The sequence below is a fragment of the Musa acuminata genome, chromosome BXJ2-3, assembly GCF_036884655.1.
Source record: "Musa acuminata AAA Group cultivar baxijiao chromosome BXJ2-3, Cavendish_Baxijiao_AAA, whole genome shotgun sequence".
Lineage (NCBI taxonomy): Eukaryota > Viridiplantae > Streptophyta > Magnoliopsida > Zingiberales > Musaceae > Musa > Musa acuminata.
This window is the reverse complement of record NC_088340.1, coordinates 36842594-36863666: the sequence shown is the minus strand read 5'-3', so window position 1 is coordinate 36863666 and position 21073 is coordinate 36842594. Positions and strand designations below refer to the sequence as shown.

The following is a 21073-nucleotide window of genomic DNA, read 5'->3' as shown; positions in this document are numbered from 1 at the left end:
ATCAGAATATAATGATAAGAACAGTACTGATGGTAGGATGATTGAAATCTCCCCATCTTCTGATTTGAAAATTCCATTATGTCCTGATAAAAAATTAGTATCATCATCGATATACACAATAATTAATGGTTTCTTGGCTTGTTTGGATGTGAATAAATTTTAAAAATATATCTAATATTATTAAATGGATTTTTTTTATTTGTAATATAATATAACAACAGTTATATTATTGATTTTTGTTATTGGTTTTTTTTTATAGAATGAGATGAGCTAGATGGGACTGCACAAGTTTAGGATGAGGATAAATGACATCATTCCTGTCCCAAGGTAATGTGATTGTGAAAATTTATTTCTCCTCATGTTTTTATGTCAAAATTGGCCAAACCAAATTGCCGTGATGTTTTTTTTAAACCAACTCCTTTTTAAAGTTCAAGTATCATGGTCTCTTGGAGTAGAGGAAAAACCACTTCCTTTTCTATACTTTTATGTCTTCTCTCTCTCTTTCTCCACTTTTTTTTTCATCTAATTCTCTCTTCTTAACAACAAGGACACTCCTTTTCCTCTAACACCATAGTGCCACAATCACTCCTTGATCCTTCTTCACCACAACAGCACCACTGGCACAGTATTGTTTTAACATTAAAAATTATCCAACTATAAGCAAGTTGAGAGCAATCACCATGGAGATTTCACACTTTCACATATTGTAGCAACTGAAAATTTTTCGTCCCTATTCAATTAAAAATTTTCTTTCTGACTCCAGATGTTTTTCTGTTTTCCCAAAGAAAGTGAATCATCACTTTCATATGTAACCATTACATAATCATGTCTTCATTTAGAATGAGACTCAGACTCTTGAATTCTTAATTCTTAATTGTGCATGTAATATCTTACACAAATGTTTTAGCTTTTTACTTGTGATATGCTCTTATCGCCTCTTTCAACAGAAAAGAAAAAAAAGGAGAAATGAGGTCTTGTAACTCAAAATTTTAGTGTGTAACTGGTTCATGATATGCACACCTTGGGATCTGTTGAATATACAACCATGCATACACATTAATACTAGGTGGTTCCTATTTCATAGCTTTGCCTGCCTTTGCTTGTGCTTAATTGTTACTGTTATCCATGTATTCATTTGACGAATATAAATATCCTAGAACACTGCTTGATAGATACTGTAGATCTCATAGTATTCAGCATAAGTACGCACAGTTTTTGGTAGTTTTGTGTAAGTAGTTGAATTTTATGCAGTATGTTGCATGGTTTCAGAAGTTACTTGAAGGATTAAGACAAGTTCTGCCAAAAGATCTACCAACCACCCTTGTTCATCCCACCTACATGTTTGACACAGTAAATGGGACCATCATGTGTACATGAGAAAGAGCATTAGAGAGCAAGGAAGGAAAACACAAGAATAGATATCTCTGCAAAGTCATATAAGTACAGGGCAACCCAGGTCAAGTCCCTGCACTTTCTGCACGCATGTGCCCGCAACAGATGGGCCACCTCCATTTACTCTGTGAACCTACGGAGGCCCAATGGCACATGGCATAAGGGATGCACATGGAGAGTGGCAGAAATCAGAAATCTAAGTTGGATGACTTGATTTGTTCTCACATCTTGCAGTAGCTGTGTGTTTTTTCTCTCCGCTGCAAACTCAAGAATAGTTGATGTGAAGCAACAGCAGTGAATCCTCTGCTGGAGTCCACCCTGAGAAGCCTCTCCTCCGACAGTGTGTGTCTTGGAGTTTTTTAAGGATAGTTGGAGGTAAGTCTTCTTCACAATCATGCCATTGAGGAGTTGGAATGTGACCTAACTATAAAAAAATAATGCCTTATGCAACCTTTTCTCATATAGAAAATGATTGCATGAGTTGCCATGACATTCTGCATACATTTATAATGTCCTAATGCAACTCTCAGTGCCAGCCAAATCCCACCATTGTCATTTGAAGAATGCTATGCTGGACCAGCCTAACCATTCAACCCAACCACAGAACACCTCTTGCTTTGCTTGCACCTCACACACTAATCATTCATTACATCTCATTTAAGCTAATAAAGTGTTCTTTTACTACCTTTGCTAATGACATTCCCCATAAATGAGATTGCCCTTGTTTTCATCAATATTACATATAACATAATCATAGAGCATTATATCCATGATGGTGATTATTTCTAATCTCTCTTCCCTATCATTTACAGGTCCATGATCATCATTGCAATCACCCTAAATTCCAAACGGAGGTAAATGTCAACTCAAAAGTCAAAATAACATGATGATCCTAACTGTTTGCAGATAAACCAATCAAATCTGTAGACATACTGCTAGGAATATGTTCTGCTCTATCAAAGTTGAATGCCTCTATATCTATATACTAACAAGGTGATTTTTGGAATTACCTCTCTAAATTTAAAGTTTAGTATATATGTCCCTGTAGAACTCAAACATGTACATTTGCCATTCGAATTCTTTTGTCTCTTCATTGTTGATATAAAGACATTAACACTCAATCTAAGATCAATATCCCTTTCAAAAAAGTTAAGAAAAATGAGGAATTAAATAATTAATGAAAGCAATAAAAAATATTGACATATTGAAAATGTTTATTTTTTAAAATTTAATAGTAATTAGTAGTAATAGATGGATGGTGACATTTTTAGAGGGATGTATTTGCAATACCAATGTTTTAAGATTTAAATAAAGCAAGAGAGAGAGAGAGAGAGAGAGAGAGAGAGAGAGAGAGAGAGAGAGAGAGAGAGAGAGAGAGAGAGAGTGATTAGGTGATGGAAGAAAGTAGAGAAGGAGAAAGGAACACATGCAAGGCCCAATATGCACACTGCAGACCCCAATCCATCATGTGGGGTTGTGGTGTTTGATCTTTTTCTCCATTTGTATTTTTTGAGTCTAAGCTTCTTTCACCGTCTGTAGCTGTGTTTTGTTATTGTTCTTGTTGTTTGTTCCCTTCCCCGTGTATTCATACGGTTGTACATGTAAGACTTCCACCCCCCCTCTCCCCTTCTCCTTTATCACCGGTCTTCTCAACTCTTCTTTCTCTTCTCCGTTTTCCCCATTCTTTTCTTCTCTTCTTTTCGAGCCATGGCTGGGTTTTCCTCCCCTGCTTACCCCAATCCGTGAGTGGAGGAACCCTCGGAGATGGATCCCTACCTAGGCGCCCTCCTCCTACTCTTCCTCTTCTTCTCCGCGGCCTCCGCCGCCCCGGACGAGGACGCCAGGTCCCTCCTCGAGTTCAAGAAGGCAATCTCCTCTGACCCTTCCGGCCGCGTCCTCGGCTCCTGGAACCAGGCGCAGCCCGGATCCACCGTCTGCGGCGCGTGGTACGGCGTTTCCTGCGACGGCGACGGAAACGTCGTGGCCCTCGCGCTCGACCGCCTCGGTCTCGCCGGCGACCTCAAGCTCTCCACCCTCACCCGCGTCGCCCACCTCCAGAACCTCAGTCTTGCCGGCAATGCCTTCACCGGCCGCCTCGTGCCCGGCCTCGGCGGCATGTCCTCGCTGCAGCGCTTGGATCTATCAGCTAACCAGTTCTACGGGCCCATCCCGGGCCGGATCACTGAGCTCTGGGGGTTGGAGTATCTCAATCTCTCTTGGAACAACTTCGAGCAAGGGTTTCCGACCGGGATCCAGAATCTACAGCAGCTCAGAGTGCTGGATTTGAGATCCAATGGCTTGCGGGGCGACATCGCCGGGTTTCTTTCGGAGCTCAGAAACATTGGTTACGTAGATCTGAGCAGCAACGGCTTTACGGGAAACCTCATTGTTGATGCGGGAAACCTCACGGGTTTGGGGAATACAGTCAAGTACTTGAATTTGAGCAATAACATGCTCAGTGGAGGCTTCTTTTCGAATGATGTGATGCATGTGTTCAAGAATTTGGAGGTTTTAGATGTGAGCAACAATCAGCTGAATGGGGAGCTTCCGCCTTTCGGTTCAGTGTTCAGCTTAAATGTTTTTCGAGCTGGCCGAAATAAGCTGTATGGATCTATACCAGGAGAGCTGTTTTCAAGCACACTGCATATGTCAGAACTTGACCTTAGTGAAAATAGATTTACAGGTAAATATATTGTGATATGTGGCAAAAGTTAAAATAGCAAAGCTTAGTAGAACTGAGAGTTTTGATTGAGCTTTTCCATAGATTCCCTCTTTGCAAGATCAGCACTGCTAGTAAGAGCATAGAAAACTTGTCTATATTTATGTTTCTTAGAAAATATCAAAATAAAAAAAAGATACATAGTCATCATGTACAAGAATCATCAGGATGGAGGATATTGCTTGTCTTCAACTATTCTTACATTAATATATTGAATTTCTTTCTTTGAAAAACTTGGAATATCCATTTTTGATGCCTTTAGAGTACTTTTATCATACAAAAATACTGTTTCACAACGTTGTTAATACAATTCTTTTTACAGTTTCACAATTCTTTATGAACTTGGAAGTTGGAAATAGTTGTCACATAAAACAAGTCAGCTGAATACCCTCTTTAATGGTTAAAATTATCCTGCTTCATGGTGCAAATGCTAGTTTCTGTGTCAATGTTTGGTAGTTATAGTTTTCAACTGAAGCATCGTTCTTTGCTTTAGAAAGTATTTTCTGCACATTTAACTCCTGTTTGTTATCGAAGATCAACTAAATAACATGTTTATTGCCTGTTCAGGTTATGTCCAGACTATTAACTCTACATCCTTGAGGTTTCTAAATCTGTCCTCTAATATGCTATGGGGTGTATTGCCCTCAAGTATTGGGGTGTCTGTATCAGTGGATTTAAGTAATAACAACATATCTGGTGATCTGTCTGCAATGCAGAGTTGGGAACACACTTTGGAATTGATCGACTTAAGCTCCAATTCATTGTCAGGAAACTGTCCTGAGGCATCTCAACTTCAGAACCTCACATCCATAAAGATTCGAAATAATTCTTTAGTTGGTTCTCTTCCTGCTGCATTGGGAAACTATCCTGGGTTATCCATAATTGATCTCAGCCTAAACAGATTCTCAGGACCAATTTTGCCAAGATTTTTTACATCCTTGACCTTGACTAGCTTGAATCTTTCGGGAAATCAATTTTCTGGAGGTATTCCACTTCAGAGTTCACATTTAACTGAATCACTTGTTCTACCTTCTTATAGCCATCTAGAGATTCTCGATTTGTCGGATAACTCATTATCTGGTCCATTGCCTCCAGAAATTGGTAATGTGCAAAGACTTAAGCTGCTCATTCTTCGCAATAACACCTTATCTGGAGAGTTGCCCAGTGAGCTAGGCAGGCTTGTTTCTTTGGAAATACTTGACCTATCAAACAATCATTTTGAGGGTCATATACCTGATATGCCTCAAACAGGTGTGAAGGTTTTCAATGTTTCCTACAATGATCTATCAGGCACTATTCCCCCGAGTTTGCAGAGGTTTCCAAGCACCTCATTTTATCCAGGAAATACGTTACTAGTTTCTCCCAATGGCATGTATTCAGGAAGCAATGGTGAAGATGTTGGAGGTCGTCGTCTAAAGTATAGTATTCGAATAGCTGCCATTGTTGGCTCTATTGGTGCTGTCATGTTAATCTTGTTTGCTTTATTGACATTGTATGTGATAAGGTCCCAAGAAATTTGCGGAAGGAATCGATCTAATGACCAAGCCACTTCTATGGAAATAAAGCTTGGGAGATTTGATCGTCCGAAGATGTTTATGTCTTCAAAAGATAATCCTGTGACTACTTCAATGAGTTTTTCAAATGATCATTTGTTAGATTCTGCTACCAGATCGGTGTCTGCACAGGAGTTACTGACAGAAGCTATTGAATATGGTTATTCTGATAAGAGAACTTTGGAATCTACTATGGTTAATATGCCACCTAATTTTCCTGCAAACATGGGAGAAAAGTCTTCTCCAGGGTCACCACTGTGTTCTTCGCCTTGTTTTATTGATTTAGGTGCATCAGATCAACCAGTGATGTTAGATGTGTATTCACCAGATCGACTAGTTGGGGAACTCTTTTTCTTGGATAACTCTTTGATATTTACAGTAGAAGAATTATCTCGTGCCCCTGCAGAAGTTCTTGGTAGAAGCAGTCATGGGACTTCCTATAAAGCAACCATCAATAGTGGTCATTTTTTGACTGTGAAGTGGCTAAGAGTTGGCCTTGTCAAAAACAAAAAAGAGTTTGCTAAGGAAGCAAAGAGAATTGGAACAATTAAACATCCAAATATCATCCCGTGGAGGGGTTATTATTGGGGCTCAAGCGTGCAAGAGAGATTGATTATTTCTGATTATGTTAACGGAGATTGTCTGACACTTCATCTTTATGGTAAGATCTCTTGTCTTCATTCTATTTTAGCTGCTTTTCAATCAGTTACTAGCTTGTTATTTGACTTGTTTTCTTCTTTGATAAAACTAAAATGTTGTTTTGCTAACTCTCTCTGTGGACTTCCCCTTTCATCTTGTGCCAATGTTCTTCAATTTTAAGATCCCGGAGTTAATTCACATATCTTTTATCAATAAGCAAACCTTGAAATATTTCACTTGACATGGAGAGCACTAAATGTGTTTAGATTCTGGAGAAAAGGATATTAGCGTACTACCAGAAATGTGGTGTTTCATATCTTGGGTGGATTATTCTGATAAAGGTGTCAACTAGTTAAGGTAAAAAATTTCCTCCTGGTGCCTATTGATCCTCTCAAGTTTTTAAATGCATACCAGAGGTTAGGCATATTGATCCAGTATGAGAATAACTCTAAAAATTATCATAATATAATAATCCAATGCTACTTGATCCAATTTAAGTTGCACGTTGAATAATATAATTTAAGGTCAAAAACTTCCTTTAGTGCCTATTGATCCTCTCAAGTTTTTAACTGCATGCCCGAGGTTAAGTATACTAATCCAGTATGAACATAACTCTATAAATTATCATAATATGATAATCCAATGCTACTTGATCCAATTTAAGTTGCACATTGAATAATATCAATTAAAGTCTACATAACATTTTGTAAAGAAACATTTGCCACATGGATTCAGTAAACTATTGTTGTCAAATAAAAAGTAAGTTGTCCCCAGTCTATTTCTGATGAAAAGGAATAATTAGAGGAATTGTTATGCTCTTTGAGTTTATCTTATTATGCAAAAAACCAGTGATTGCAAAAGGCGCTCGGGCGAGGCGAGGCGAGGCCCGAGCGCCTCACTAATGTCCCAGGCGGCGTGCTTCAAATAGGCGCCGCCTGGGCGCTCGCCCGAGCCCAGGCGCTGGGCGCTTCGGGCGAGCGCCTGGGTAAACCAAGGCGACCGAACCAGAATTTTAGGTCTGGTTCGGTCCTGGTTCGGTTGTTAGTTGGTTCAATCGAACCAACTAAACCGATATAACCCCAACCCTAACCCTAACCGAACACTAACCTGCTGCCGCTCTCGATCCCGATCCCGATCCCGATCGCGATCTCGTCGCTCGCTGCCGCTGCTCGCCGCTGTCGCTACTCGCGCCTCCCGCGAGCCCTCTCGCTGCTCGCGTCTCCTGCGAGCCTTCCCGCTGCTCGCGCCTCCCTCGAGCCCTCCCGCTGCTCACGCCTCCCGCGAGCCCTCTCGCCTCCTGCGAGCCCTCCCGCGAGCCTTCCCGCTGCTCACGCCTCCCTCGAGGCCCCCGCTGCTCGCGCCTTCCGCTCCCTTTCCCTTTCCCGCTGCCACTGTCGCCGTTGCTGCTGCCGCTCGCTGCTGCTGCTACCGTCGCTCGTCGTCGCTGCTTCCTCGTTTCTCCATCAGGCTCAGTATACTCTTAATATTAAGTTTATTTGAATTTTGAAATGATTAATTTTCTGTTAATAGATTAATAATATATTAATTTGATTTTAATGTTGTCAATTTTTATTTATTTGAAATTATTGTTATAATTATATTATATATTTTTATAATTTAGATAATTTTAAATAATTATATTATATATTTTTATAATTATATTATATATTTTTATAATTTAGCGCCTCGCTTCGCTCTAGCGAGCGCCTAGCGCCTCGGGCGTTTGTGGACCTTGGCGCCTTTTGGCGCCTAGCGCTTTTTAAATCACTGAAAAACTACTTGTTTTAATTTTTGGTTTCTGTTACTGACATTATGATTGCTAGTTGAATAAGAATTAAAGGGCAGATTAGGCTGGAAACCATGGAAGAAATATCACAGATGTGAGATGGGGTATCATTTACAAGCTTGGGCAAAATGTGGAATGTGACTATCCGAGGATTGAAAATGGTTCAATACGGACATGTAACAAGAGCATTAGGAATTGCATAGATATATGTGAAAGCATAATTTAGATTTAGGATATAGAAATTGGTAAACTATGAAGTCTAATGAGCTTGCTTACCAAATATCTGTCCCATTTACTGCCTTTACAACCTATAGAGATAAGTTCATATTTAGACAAACAAGTGATGTTGGATCATGTTGCAGAAGCATAATTGGTGTATATATTCGAAGTCCAAGTTAGTGATATTGGATATACGATATTGATATCTTTGTTTATGTGCAGTATTGTCAAAAACGCTAGATGCTAAAAGGTACTAAGATTCCAAAATATTCCAAAATCCCCAGGGTCGCCTAGGCCTGACCCAAGGGAAGCAAGATATGCACCATATATAAATTATAAAAATAGCAAAATATATTTAAGGATAAAGATAATTGTTAAGAAAAAAAAAAATCAATCAAACAGGATTACAGGAGCTTCATATCTAACAGGTGAAAGGCAATCTAAAGTGTCTAGAAGACTATTGAGATCATGGAAAGTGGTTGCTTTTGTCGCTGTAGAAACAACAATAGAACAAACACTACTGCCTAATAGGGTAGTGGCAATTGTTCTTGACTTGAGTGTGCTTGTTGGCATCAGTGACAACTGCTAAGTAGCAGGCTAAATAGGGAGGCTAGTGGCGATAACAACTAAAGAGTTTCTTCATATTGGAAGCAACAGAAGGAAAGAAAACTTTGCTGCAATAGATGGAGACTAAGTTTGTTGCAGACTGAGGAGAAGGGGAGGGGGGTGACGAGTCAGCCGTGAACAACAAAAGTGGCAGAGTCCAATGGAATGTGGCCTTGGGTCATTCATCTCTGACTTTCTTTGGTGGTAGATGGAGCAGAGCAGAGATATGCTCTAGAGAAGAGAGGTAGGTGCATAAGAGCAAAGGTGGGTCAGTGCTATTAGATCCCTAGGTCAAATGTGGTCAAACTAGGAAATGCATTAGTGAAGAAGAAGCATTCATCGAATAATATGTGGAGAGTTGTCAGTGAAATTAGGGCTTAGTCGTAATTGCAAGAAGTGGAACATGGCGTAGAAAGCGAGGGGTGGTGGGGAGACAACATTATCAACCCAGCCTTAGTCAATTGAGCCAAACCAAGTCGTGGTTATGGCTCCAATCAAGCTAGGTGGTCCGAGCTCGCTACCCCTAAATCTAGCCTTAGTCAGTTAAGTCAAACCAAAATCTTAGTCAGGCTCAGGTCTAACCACCAGTTTGGTGCGGATCGGGCTCCCTATGCTAGGTTGGTCACTCCCAGCCTAAGGTGCTCGCTGGGATGGTGCTCAAGCAAAGGCGCCCCGCTTTGATAGGTTTGAGGTGCTTGGACGAGGTGAGAGCACCCAAGCTGAGGTGCTGGCCTAAGTGGTACCTAGGCAACGATGCTCGCCTAGGTGGCACCTAGGCAAAGGTGCCTCGCCCAGAAAGGTTTGAGGCGCTTGAACGAGATGAGAGTGCCCAAGTTGAGGTGCTCATCCAGGTGGCACCTAGGCAAAGGCACCTCGTTCGGATAGTTTTGAGCCGCTCACATGAGACAAGACAGCCTTAGCACCCACTCCACTATTATGTGTCAAGTTCTATTCTTTTTTTAAAGATCTTTTTACTGCTTAACATCTTCCAGCATACATGACTTGCTATTATAGATGCTTTATTCAGTTAATTTTTTCTTTGTCACTATTGTTTTTTTAACGAAAAACAACTGAGTGTTATTAATCAAAGGGAGCTGATTACAAAAGGATCAGATAGGGAGTGATCTCCCTCCTGTATGGTGTTGCTGGGAGAGTTGAGGCCCCTCTTTGCTAGAAGATGAGCCTCCTTATTGACATTTCTTTGTCACTATTATAGATAAGGCAATGACAGCAATGACAAATTTAGTACAAAGATAGACTTCCATAAATTAGATTATCTGTCTTGGACTATGTATATCCACTTTCTATCAGTTAAAAACATCAGGTACCTACAAATATGGATAAAAAAATCTTAGAATCAAAGAATATTTTGTTATTTGTTTTATACAATGATCATTTGCAAATGATGAATGCTTTATATGGCAGCTAGGATGACACTTGTAGGATGTGTAATTTTCTGTTATTCAGCATGTAAATTATTTATTTTCTGTTTCTGTTTTATTCAGCAGAACCCCATTATCTCCTTTTTCAGTTTGACCTACTCCATCTCAGCATTCATTTCTATACCCTTTTTTCTGGAATTTATCATTATTCTTTTCCTCTTATGCATTGCTGTTTGGTGTTTGGCCTTTAAACTTTTTAGGTTTTAAAAGAACATGTATGCACATTTGCTTTTCCAGGTGATCATTTATGTGAGACTTCTAGTTGGTAACAAAAGATTATCTTTCTTCAAGAGTGGGAGTATCTTATATCGACTTGTCATTTTTCTGCAGAGTCAACATCTAGAAGGTACTCTCGCCTATCAGTGAGCCAAAGGCTAAAAATTGCTATCGACGTGGCTCGGTGTTTATTTTACCTCCATAACGAGAAGGGCCTGGCTCACGGAAGTCTAAAACCAACCAATATCCTCCTGAGTGGCCCAGATCTCACCGCTAGGTTGAAAGATTACAGCCTTCATCGTCTTATGACACAAAGTGGGACTGCTGAACACATACTAAACTTGGGAGCACTTGGTTACCGGGCACCCGAGCTACAAAGTGCAAGCAGGCCATTCCCATCATTCAAGGCTGACATATATGCATTCGGGGTGATCCTAATGGAACTACTAACCCGAAGAAGTGCTGGTGATATTATCTCAGGCAAGACCGGTGCGGTTGATCTCACTGATTGGGTTCAGATGTGCAACAGGGAAGGCAGAGGAACCGACTGCTTTGATAGAGATATCACTGGCTTGGAGGAAGCTCCAAAGGTGATGGATGAATTGCTTGCTATATCACTTAAGTGTATTCTTCCTGTAAATGAGAGGCCTAACATCAAGACGGTCTTTCAAGATCTCTGCGCCATCACATTGTGAGGTTTTCTTTTCTCCCCTTCTTTTGTACATATAACTTGAATTTGTTGGCATCCCCAATTTTTCGGGTTCTGCATGTAAAGAGCTTGATCCATTGGTTGATTTGATATCGATAGGAGTGTCGTGAGTTGAGTTGCAAAGGATGTGTTCTCATTTTACTGATATTTAAGCGTCTTTCAGTCTTAATGTCTCTGATTTTGGCTGTTGATTGTTTTGGAAGTCTACCGCAAGCATAACGTGATGACAGGTTGAAGAAAAAGTCAACGGTCAAATCCACAATCCGATTTTGACCAGAATCAGTCAAACCTCGAAGGGTAACCGATCTCGTCAATTAGCTCCGCTGTGCGCCCCACTGGATGTGCTTCAGGTGCTTCTCCGGGACTCAGGCGGTCGAGTCGTGGCACTGTCGGATCACACCTTTGCTGGCTTCGTCCACGTCGTCTTCCTCAAGCAGTCGGCTGTTGAGGCAGCACATCAGCTAGGTTGAGGAGCTGCAGAAGAGGAGCCGCCCCTCCCCGAGCGTGGCCATGACGTGCACCGCCTCGACAAGCAGACGGTCCGCGGCAACGACGGGGAACGCGCGGGCGAGCAGAGGGAAGCCAGCCCCGTCTCGGAGCCGGAACGCCTCGTCGGTTTTCGTTCCCGCGTCGTCCATCAAGCCCACTCGCCTCTGAGACAAGTCGTCGGTCGCCTGCCCCGACGAGAATAGCATGCTGGTGACACCCGTAGAATAACATGGCTAAGCTGGCATGGCATTCCTAGTTACCATTCAATAACAATTTTAACTCTCAAATAAACTATTTTAAAAAAATCTAAAAACATATATTAAAGTTGATGTGATATACAAAATAAATATTTATTTAAAATATATAAAGATCTTCTTATTTTTATTTAAAATTATTTTAAAATTTCTTAAATAGATCGTTGTCGTCGAGGAAAAGTACACACTTTGAGTTAGCCTAGCTTGATCCATATTCGAAAGCGTAGAGACGTCTAAGATCTCCTTTGGGCTACCTTAAGATATCTAAGGTGGCTCCGAAGTGGAGTTGCAATCGCTTTGAGATGGACTTGTGGTTGCTCTAGAGTGGATTTGCATTGGCTCCAAGGTGAGGGTTTGACTTCTAGGGGATTTCCTGCACAAAGACCAATGTTGGGAGAGGTTTCTTGACCCAATCTCTCCCACGCTCAAGTTAATCTAAAATTTTTATGGGGTATGTGATGTCCTTCAAAAGGTTGTCTCTCGGGCCGATGCCAAGAGTTGATTTTTATACCTGGCCAACTGAGGGGGCCTTCTGGAACGGTCTCAACGTCTCCCCTTAGCATTTTGTACATGAGGACGATAAAGGGGGGATGAACCCAGGGGCCGATAAGTTATAACCATTCCTACATTAGTAATAGGGGGAGGATGACGAGGCCCCTTTCTTCCATGTCAACGCCCTTGGGGTGATTAGTTGGCAAGTGGGAATTGACTATCAAAATATTATGTATCATTTATTCCACGATTCACACACATCAAGTACATTTGGTCCCAAGTTTTCACCGTGGCAAATCTGATGGCATGGGTTGGGTTTTCTCAACTGATATCTCAAGTATATCCGACCTAAAGTCCTTGTTATAGCAAATCTCAAAACCTCCACCATGATAGATTTTGAGATTTTTCGTCATAGCGAATCTCGAAACCTTACTTTGTCATGATGAATTTTGGGCTTTTTTATTGTAGCAGATCTTGAAGCCTCACTCCAACATGGCGGATTTTGGGCTTTCTCGTTATAACGAATCTTGAAGCCTTAGGTCATCGTGGTAGATTTGGGTTTTCCCATTGTAGTGGATCTTGAAGCCTCACTCTACCTTAGTGGATTTTGAACTTTCCTGTCGTAGCACATCTCGATGCCTCACTCTATCGTAGCGAATTTTGGGTTTTCTCACTGTAGCGGATCTCGAAGGTCCACCATGGCAGATCTCAAAGTCTCACTCCACCATGGTGAATTTCGAGCTTGCCCATCATAGTGAATATCAAGGCTCCCCCACCATGGCAGGATTTAAGCTTTTTCACCATTAGAGCCTCTTAGGTTTTGTCCCTGAGGGGATACCCGACTTGATCATAGGAGGAGAGAGATTAATAGCTTTTAAATTCCTCACATATTAAGGAACATGACTCATTCTTCACCTAAGCCTTCAGAGTCCAAAGACTTTGGGATCTCAGGAGCTCCTGGTCTCACCCCTTTGCATCTTCGAAGAAGCATTTCTCGCTTAGCCTTGGCAAGGCAAGTCGATCTTCGAGTCCCACCTCTCGGTGTCAATTTTGCTTTCTTGTCTCAAGTCGGGATGTCTTTCTTATCTTGCACTAGTTCTTTTGGATCCTCTAGTCATCAATCAATCAAGGTTCATGCTACATCTTCGGGTAGTCGGGTCATCCACATCAGAGGGGGCATCTCTCAAAAACTCGAAGGCTCTTCAGGACCAAGAGTCTATGAGGAATTCTCATGACTATGATTTAGTGGTGAGCGCACCTCTCTTGGATCGCCTATGAACCTGATATTGCATCCCGATCGACTTTAAGCTACATGCTCCTTGACCTAATCAACACTCGTTCAACCTGGTTCCAGGGGTGTTATGTTTGTCTTGTGACACCCTCAAGGTGGGGCTCTACTTTTCCCTCCATTCGGTAATAGTTTCATTCCTATAGTGGTGGAGGATTTCACCTTCTCATATGACGCCCAAGTCATGGCGCTATCTCATAGTGTTCATTGGGGAGTGCTGATGTGTCGACATTATCTCAACCCGCACCCTCTTTGCCTCTTGTTTCCGGCTATGCAAAGGGAGGAGAGGCTACCATTTAGTTGCCCGGGGAGGTTTTAAAGTGGGTGGCGCCTCTTTTAAACAATAAAGGTAAGAGAGAATGTTACTTCTTTGTGAGCGCAAACTGGAACTAGGGATTCATCCTCACTTAGTTGATGAACTCGACGAATTTTCCTGAACCAACCTCGAAGGCACACTTGGATACATTGAGATGCATGTTGAATTTTTTCAAAACTCGAAACGTCTCGATCAGGCCCGCCAAGTGCAGGTTAGCCATTCTACTTTTGACTATCATGTCATCTACATAACTCTACATTCCTCTATATATAGTGCTAAACATCTTATTTATCATCCTTTGGTACGTTAGCCCCATATTTTTTTAACCCAAATGGTAATATACACCTCGACCATAAGTGTCGGTGATGAAGGAAATATGCTTCCGATCCTGGGATACTATTCTAATCTAGTTATAGTCTGAGAATGCATTCATGAACATAAGAAGCTCTTGACCCAAGGTGGCATCTACTAGTTGATTGATCCAAGGGAGAGGATAGTTGTCATTCAAATAGGCTTTGTTGAGATCGGTATAATCAACACATTCTCTAATTCTCATTAGATTTTTTGACTAGTATAACATTCGAAAGCCAATGGGGGTATTAGACCTTGATAACGAACCTCACTCTCAACAACCGACAACCGATCAACTTCATTACTAATTGTCCGTTGGCATTCGAGAGCAAATCTACGAGGCATTTACTTCACAGGTCGAGCCTCGGAGGAGATATTTAGGTGGTACTGAGCCACATTTGGATCTATGCTTAGCATGTTTTTTGATGACTAGACAAACACCTTGATATTTTTTTGAGGAAGTTGATGAGTTGTACTTACTTCATCTCAAGAAGCACTGCTCTGGCCTTGACAACCCAATCAAAACAAGTCTTATCAAGTGGTGCTTCAATCAGCTGCTCCATTGGCTCCGAGTTTGGGAGGAGTTTAGCAAAATCTCGGGGATCCAGTGGTGGCATCTTAGACTTAACTTTCTTTGAAAATGAGGCTATCATCAAATAACACTAGCGGGACTCCCTTGGATTGCTCTTCAATTTCCCGACGTCAGTCCTCCTTGAGAACTTCATCACCATATAATAGGTCATCATGGCATTTAGTCGATTGAGAGTGGGTTGACCTATAATCACATTGTACGCTAAGAGGATTTTAACCACTATGAACTTGGTCATCACTATCTTGGAGCAGGGTTCCTCGTCAAATGTGATGTGTAGGCTTATGGTCTCCAAAGGGTAGATAAAATCACCCGTGAATCCCATCAGTGAAGACTCTATTGGGGAGAGGTTGTTAGCCGATAACCCAAGTTTTTGAAAAGCGTTGAAATAGAGTATATCAATAGAACTATATGTATCAATCATGACTCTTTTTCCTAAAGCATTAATCATCCTCATAGAGACCACCAAGGCATCGTCATGATTCAAATCAAGGCACTTTGTCTCTTCTTCTTTGAAAGTTATTTTCACGCCTTCTCTTGATCTCGGATTTTTTTTTATTATGGCTCGACCATATGCCTTATGCCCCGAGGAGGTATCCCCTCCTTGAAATCATTATTTCTACAATTATGTACTGGTTAGCTCTTTGGAGAATCTTGAGCACTATCATCAATGGCCTCTCCACCAATGATAAAAAAAAATAAGTAGGCTTGAGGCCTATCATAAAAGTTTGAATCACGAGGGATGGGTGGGTTTCCTACATGTCTTGGGTGAACCGTGTAATAAAGTCAAAGAGGGTTTCTTCCTTCCTTTGTTTGAGCTCGAGCAGCATTACCATAGACGGTCTCAAACATATGTTCATGAGGAAGTCGAGCTCAAATTCTTTTGTGAGCTGAGTGAAAGAGCCGACTGTAAGTGGCTTCAGGCAACTCTACCACTCCCGCATCGAGCCTCTTAGCATTATTGGGAATGTGTGATACATCAAAGCATCCGAAGTGTCATACAAAGACATTTGAGTGCGAAAGGTGATAACATGCTCTACTGGTTTGGATTATCGTCAAAAGCTTCCAATGATGGGAGGCAAAATTTTATCAGGATTGGTCCTCTCGGATATTCTGAGTGAACGAAGAGTGGCCCGAGGTGGGATCAACTGAACCTTCCCTCTTGGACTGTTGGAACTCTCAACGTATCTCGTATAGGCGTTAGTCCATTTGTCGTAATTGGGCCCTCAAGGAGTCGTCCATCGAATCCATCAATTTGGTTTTTAATTCGAGTAAGTTAGGGCACTAAAGTGACGGCACGGTGAACTTCACGGTTGAGGATGATCCTGAGTTGCCAGTGCTATGTCAATTGGAGGAATTCTGATGGTCATGGGTGCCAATGATGGTTGGGACGTTGAGACGACAATGTGGTTTATTAAGCTAGTTGGGGAAGGAGTTGGGCGATAGCCTATATTATGCCCATGAGCATGAGTGAGATTCGTAAACTCTTTGACCATAACAATCAGGTGTCTCGCATTTATCCTCAGAGGTGAAATTCCTGGGTCATTAATGCTAGTCATAGGTGCCCAACAAGCCAATCACATGAGTGATGGCACGTGTGACTTGATACAGAATCTTTTTGCTTATTATATTTTGGCATATATCACTTTATAACTATTGCATATATATATATATATATATATATATATATATATATATATATATATATATATATATATATATATATATTGTGATGTCCTTGGATTTATATAATGGGAATCGGATCGTGATGAGATCACGATAATGAGATCAATTCACCTTTAAACGCATATCCTAAATAATCCCGGTCATAAGTTACTCGAGAGGGACATCGTGATAACCGGACAGACTGGTGTGCTGTATACCCGTCCATATGATGGATGCAGTTGGTCTCATAGCTGCTCGTGTACGGACACTAGGGATACAATACAGGTGCTTATTGGAGAATGTGTTCACTGATTGATCCGCTTACGGAATGCTGGATGGTTGATGATGCCTTATTGTCAGACAGTGATTCCGTAGTCCTAGTGGTGTATCTGGTCCTTAGACTTGAGACACCAAGGATATCCTGTATGAGTGCTCCACTCTTTGATACCAGACTTATAGGTTTGGGTGTCCCAGATCTAGTACAGCTGGTCATTGGGAGTGGTAGTCGACCTTACGATGGCTATTGAGTGTCGATAGAGGATCATCCACTCTTGGCGTCATGAGAGGAATATCCCATGTATTCTTGCTCAGACAAATCCCTGGCTAGGGTCATTCGGGTTGAGAAAGAAAGAGTTCTCCGGGAGAATCCGATTAGAGCGAGACTCGAGTAGAAACCGTATGGGACTGACAGCACCATGCTCGATATACGGTCTCTAGGATATTAGATGGATGAGGTGCTAGTCATAGGTGCCCAGCAAGCCAATCACGTGAGTGATGGCACGTGTGACTTGATACAGAATCTTTTTGCTTATTATATTTTGGCGTATATCACTTTATAACTATTGCATAAATGCATATATATTGTGATGTCCTTGGATTTGTGCAATGGGAATCGGATCGTGATGAGATCACGATAATGAGATCGATTCACCTTTAAACACATATCCTAAATAATCCTAGTCATAGGTTACTCGAGAGGGACATCGTGATAACCGGATAGACTGGTGTGCTGTATACCCGTCCATATGATGGATGCAGCTGGTCTCATAGCTGCTCGTGTAGGGACACTAGGGATACAGTACAGGTGCTCATTGGAGAATGAGTTCACTGATTGATCCGCTTACGGAATGCTGGATGGTTGATGATGCCTTATTGTCAGACAACGATTCCGTAGTCCTAGTGGTGTATCTGGTTCTTAGACTTGAGACACCAAGGATGTCCTGTATGAGTGCTCCACTCTTTGATACCAGACTTATAGGTTTGGCTGTTCCCAGATCTAGTACAGCTGGTCATTGGGAGTGGTAGTCGACCTTACGAGGGCTATTGAGTGTCGATAGAGGATCATCCACTCTCGGTATCATGAGAGGAATATCCCATGTGTTCTTGCTCAGACAAATCCCTGGCCAGGGTCATTCGGGTTGAGAGAGAAAGAGTTCTCCGGGAGAATCCGATTAGAGCGAGACTCGAGTAGAAACCGTATGGGTCTGACAGCAACATGCTCGATATACGGTCTCTGGGATATTAGATGGATGAGGGACTATAGGTACATGGTAACTGAGGACAGACAGGTCCAATGGATTGGATTCCCCTGTATCGTCTGGGGACTACGGCGTAGTGGCCTAGTACTTCCGTAGTCGATGAGTCGAGTGAATTATTACAGAGATAATAATTCACTGAGTTAGAAGGAGTTCTGACAGGTATGACTCACGGCCAGCTCGATATTGGGCCTAGAGGGTCACACACATATGGTAGGCATTGCGATGAGTAGAGGTTCAGATATGAGATATCCGACGGAGCCCTTGTCTTATTGGATGCAGATCCAATACCCACTAGGGAAAGGACCCATTAGGGTTTTGACACGGGATCTCTATAAATAGGAGGGATTCACAGCCTCATAGGCTAGAGTCTTTGCTTGCCCTTCCTATTCTCCTCTCCCTCTCCACCTCAGAGTAGGCCTGGAGTTTTGAGGAGCGTCGTCGCAACCCTGCTGTGTGGATCACCGCTAGAGAGGAGGACGCTTGACCTCCTTCACCCTCTCCTAAGGATCTGCAAGGAAACAGGGATATACGATCTCCCTAGGTAACACAATCTCTATGCGCAGTTTTGTGTTTTTTGCGGATTTTGCGCACCAATCTTCGCACGACGATGAACATCTTTTTGGGAATCGGGGATTTTTGTTTTCTTGTTCTTCCGCTGCGCATATGATGTCGCCCCCCCTATGATTTCCCAACAGTGGTATCAGAGCCAGGCTGTTCGTGCGAATGATTGGTTTTTGAACTGCGTGTGTTGTGTTTAGGAAGAATATTGACGTCAAAATCGTTGACGCAAAAGCAAGGAAGGGCAGCAACAGTTGCTGCCCTCGATCTGCATGCCTGCAGCCAGCCGCAGCCGTAGCCAGGCAGCACAGCGCCGGCGCATGCGCAAGCGCTGTGCCTGCAGCAGCCGGCCGGCGGTCTGCTTGCAGCAGGCTTGCGGCCGGCGGGGCTGGCAGCCCGCTCGGTAGAAGCGCCTACGGCCACTGAGCCCGCGGGCAGAGGCGCCGCGGGGCAGCAGCGCGGGCTGAGGCACCGCAGGGCAGCGGCGCCTGTGGCCGCTGCTCCCACGGGCAAAAACCCCGCAGGGGCGGCCGCCAGCGAGACAGCACCACCTGCGGGCGCTGACTCGCGGGCAGAACCGCCCGCGAAGGCGGCGGCGCCCGCGGGGGCGCCCAACTGCAGCGGCAGCGACCCCAGCGGGCGTGCCACCTGCAGGCGAGGGCAGTGCCCTCGCCCTCGCCGCACAGGCCACCGCCAGTAGGGTGGCGGCGGCGGCGGCGCAGCAGCAAGGGGGAGAAGGGCATTAGGGTTTTCTGGGCAAAAAGACAGTTTTGCCCCCTCGGAATTTGAGAAATTCCAGTTTCTGTCTTTTGTCCAAATTACGAAAATACCCTTAGGAATTGAGAAATTCCCTATATATCCCTGATTTCAGAAAATATTAATTAATTAAAAGGTTTAGTTGATTATTATTTTTATTATTATCTAGTAGTCCTACATGATGATGATTATTTATACATGTGATGTATGATGAGTGGACGGATGATCATGGACCGTGTGATGTGTGTACTTGTGATTATTATTATTGAGGTCTGCGAACCTCCATTATATTTCTCGTTTATTGTCGGGCCTGCGTGCCTATGATTAAGTTGTAATCACATGAGGAGGCGCAACGGGAGCGTGGAAGCCATAGCGGGACCCACGAGACGGACGATCGTGATGTATGGAGATGCATCAAGATGTCGACGGAACCGACGATGACGAGATGGACGATCATAAGGCATGGAGATGCATCGTTGCACACATAGATCTTGATGTGAGTGATTAGGCCTACTGGCTCGGGCCTAATCATATTAGGTTGTGGTCCATGATCATCTGGTGTGATTGCTTATACACATACTAGATATGTATATATATTTGCATGCGATGTAGATATATATTAAATATGCATATGTGTGACATGTCATATTAGGAGACCAAATCATAGAAACATCTCTCGATAAAATTAAGTCGGTAAACGTGAGGCAATTAGATTGACCCACGTGGCCTTCCATCGTTATGAGTAGGAACCGAATCCCGGTGTAGGTTGAGTTGGTCGAGTCCCTCGAGACTCACCTATATCGCGATTCGCTATCTTGCTTACGACATAGAGATGTCACCGGTGACCTGAGGGCATGATATGCTTGGTCGAGTCCCTCGAGGGTATATCATCAAATCAGACTCATCTTGTAACGAAGGTGTTGACTTAACCGAGCATCATGGTTGGTCGAGTCCCTCGAGGCCATGGTGATTCGGAGGCCGAACAGGACGGGAATCACAAGGAGTTGTGATCGGCAAGAGTTGTCTACCTTTTAGGCTTAGTGTGATTGGTCGAGTCCCTCGAGGTTACACTAAGACGCTGATTGGATCCTGATCCCCACTAGAAGTCTGCCGGAGACTTTCGTTTCACGTGCTGAGGGTGTCGCGTGACTCGTTAGTAAAATAGTGGGAGCATATTAAGATAGAAGTCCATATCTTGATAGTTTATTTCTTGCAAAATCTGCATGTTATTCATTTTTGCTACATCTTTATTTTCAGAAAATGTCGCTTTCAAATCCCTTACGTGGCATACTTGATGTCAACCGCCTCACTGGTCCAAATTATACGGATTGGCTCCGTAACTTGAGAATTGTTCTCACAGCGGAGAAAATCGTGTACGTCCTTGATACAGTGATGCCTACGCCCGAAGAAGGGGTAAGCGAGGATGAGATCGCTCGCTACGTGAAGTACATTGATGACTCCACTCTTGCTCAGTGCTATATGTTGGGCTCTATGAC

The 21073-nt window shown here is 42.8% G+C and overlaps 1 protein-coding gene across 3 annotated transcripts; it reads left to right on the top strand.

The window, feature by feature from the left end:
* The first annotated feature begins 2838 nt into the window (after nucleotides 1-2838).
* Nucleotides 2839-11371, top strand: LOC135607984 (probable inactive receptor kinase At5g10020). Of its 3 annotated transcripts, XM_065100352.1 has the most exons (4): nucleotides 2839-4075; nucleotides 4679-6325; nucleotides 6570-6660; nucleotides 10687-10824. In XM_065100352.1, the coding sequence occupies exons 1-3, from the start codon at nucleotides 3157-3159 to the stop codon at nucleotides 6653-6655; spliced, it is 2652 nt and encodes an 883-aa protein (XP_064956424.1). In that variant the 5' UTR covers nucleotides 2839-3156; the 3' UTR covers nucleotides 6656-6660; nucleotides 10687-10824. The 3 variants fall into 3 exon arrangements, with proteins under 3 accessions (XP_064956424.1, XP_064956425.1, XP_064956423.1); XM_065100353.1 differs by lacking the exon at nucleotides 6570-6660 and having other exon boundaries at nucleotides 2840-4075; nucleotides 10594-10730; XM_065100351.1 differs by lacking the exon at nucleotides 6570-6660 and having other exon boundaries at nucleotides 2843-4075; nucleotides 10687-11371.
* Nucleotides 11372-21073: the final 9702 nt, after the last annotated feature.

What these genes read in the sequence shown, in the direction of transcription:
- LOC135607984 (XM_065100351.1), top strand. Translation starts at nt 3,157, where the DNA reads ATGGATCCCTACCTAGGCGCCCTCCTCCTACTCTTCCTCTTCTTCTCC. An exon ending in TAGTGAAAATAGATTTACAG is followed by an intron (nt 4,076 to 4,678) that starts GTAAATATATTG and finishes TTGCCTGTTCAG; the next exon opens with GTTATGTCCAGACTATTAAC. An exon ending in TCTGACACTTCATCTTTATG is followed by an intron (nt 6,326 to 10,686) that starts GTAAGATCTCTT and finishes ATTTTTCTGCAG; the next exon opens with AGTCAACATCTAGAAGGTAC.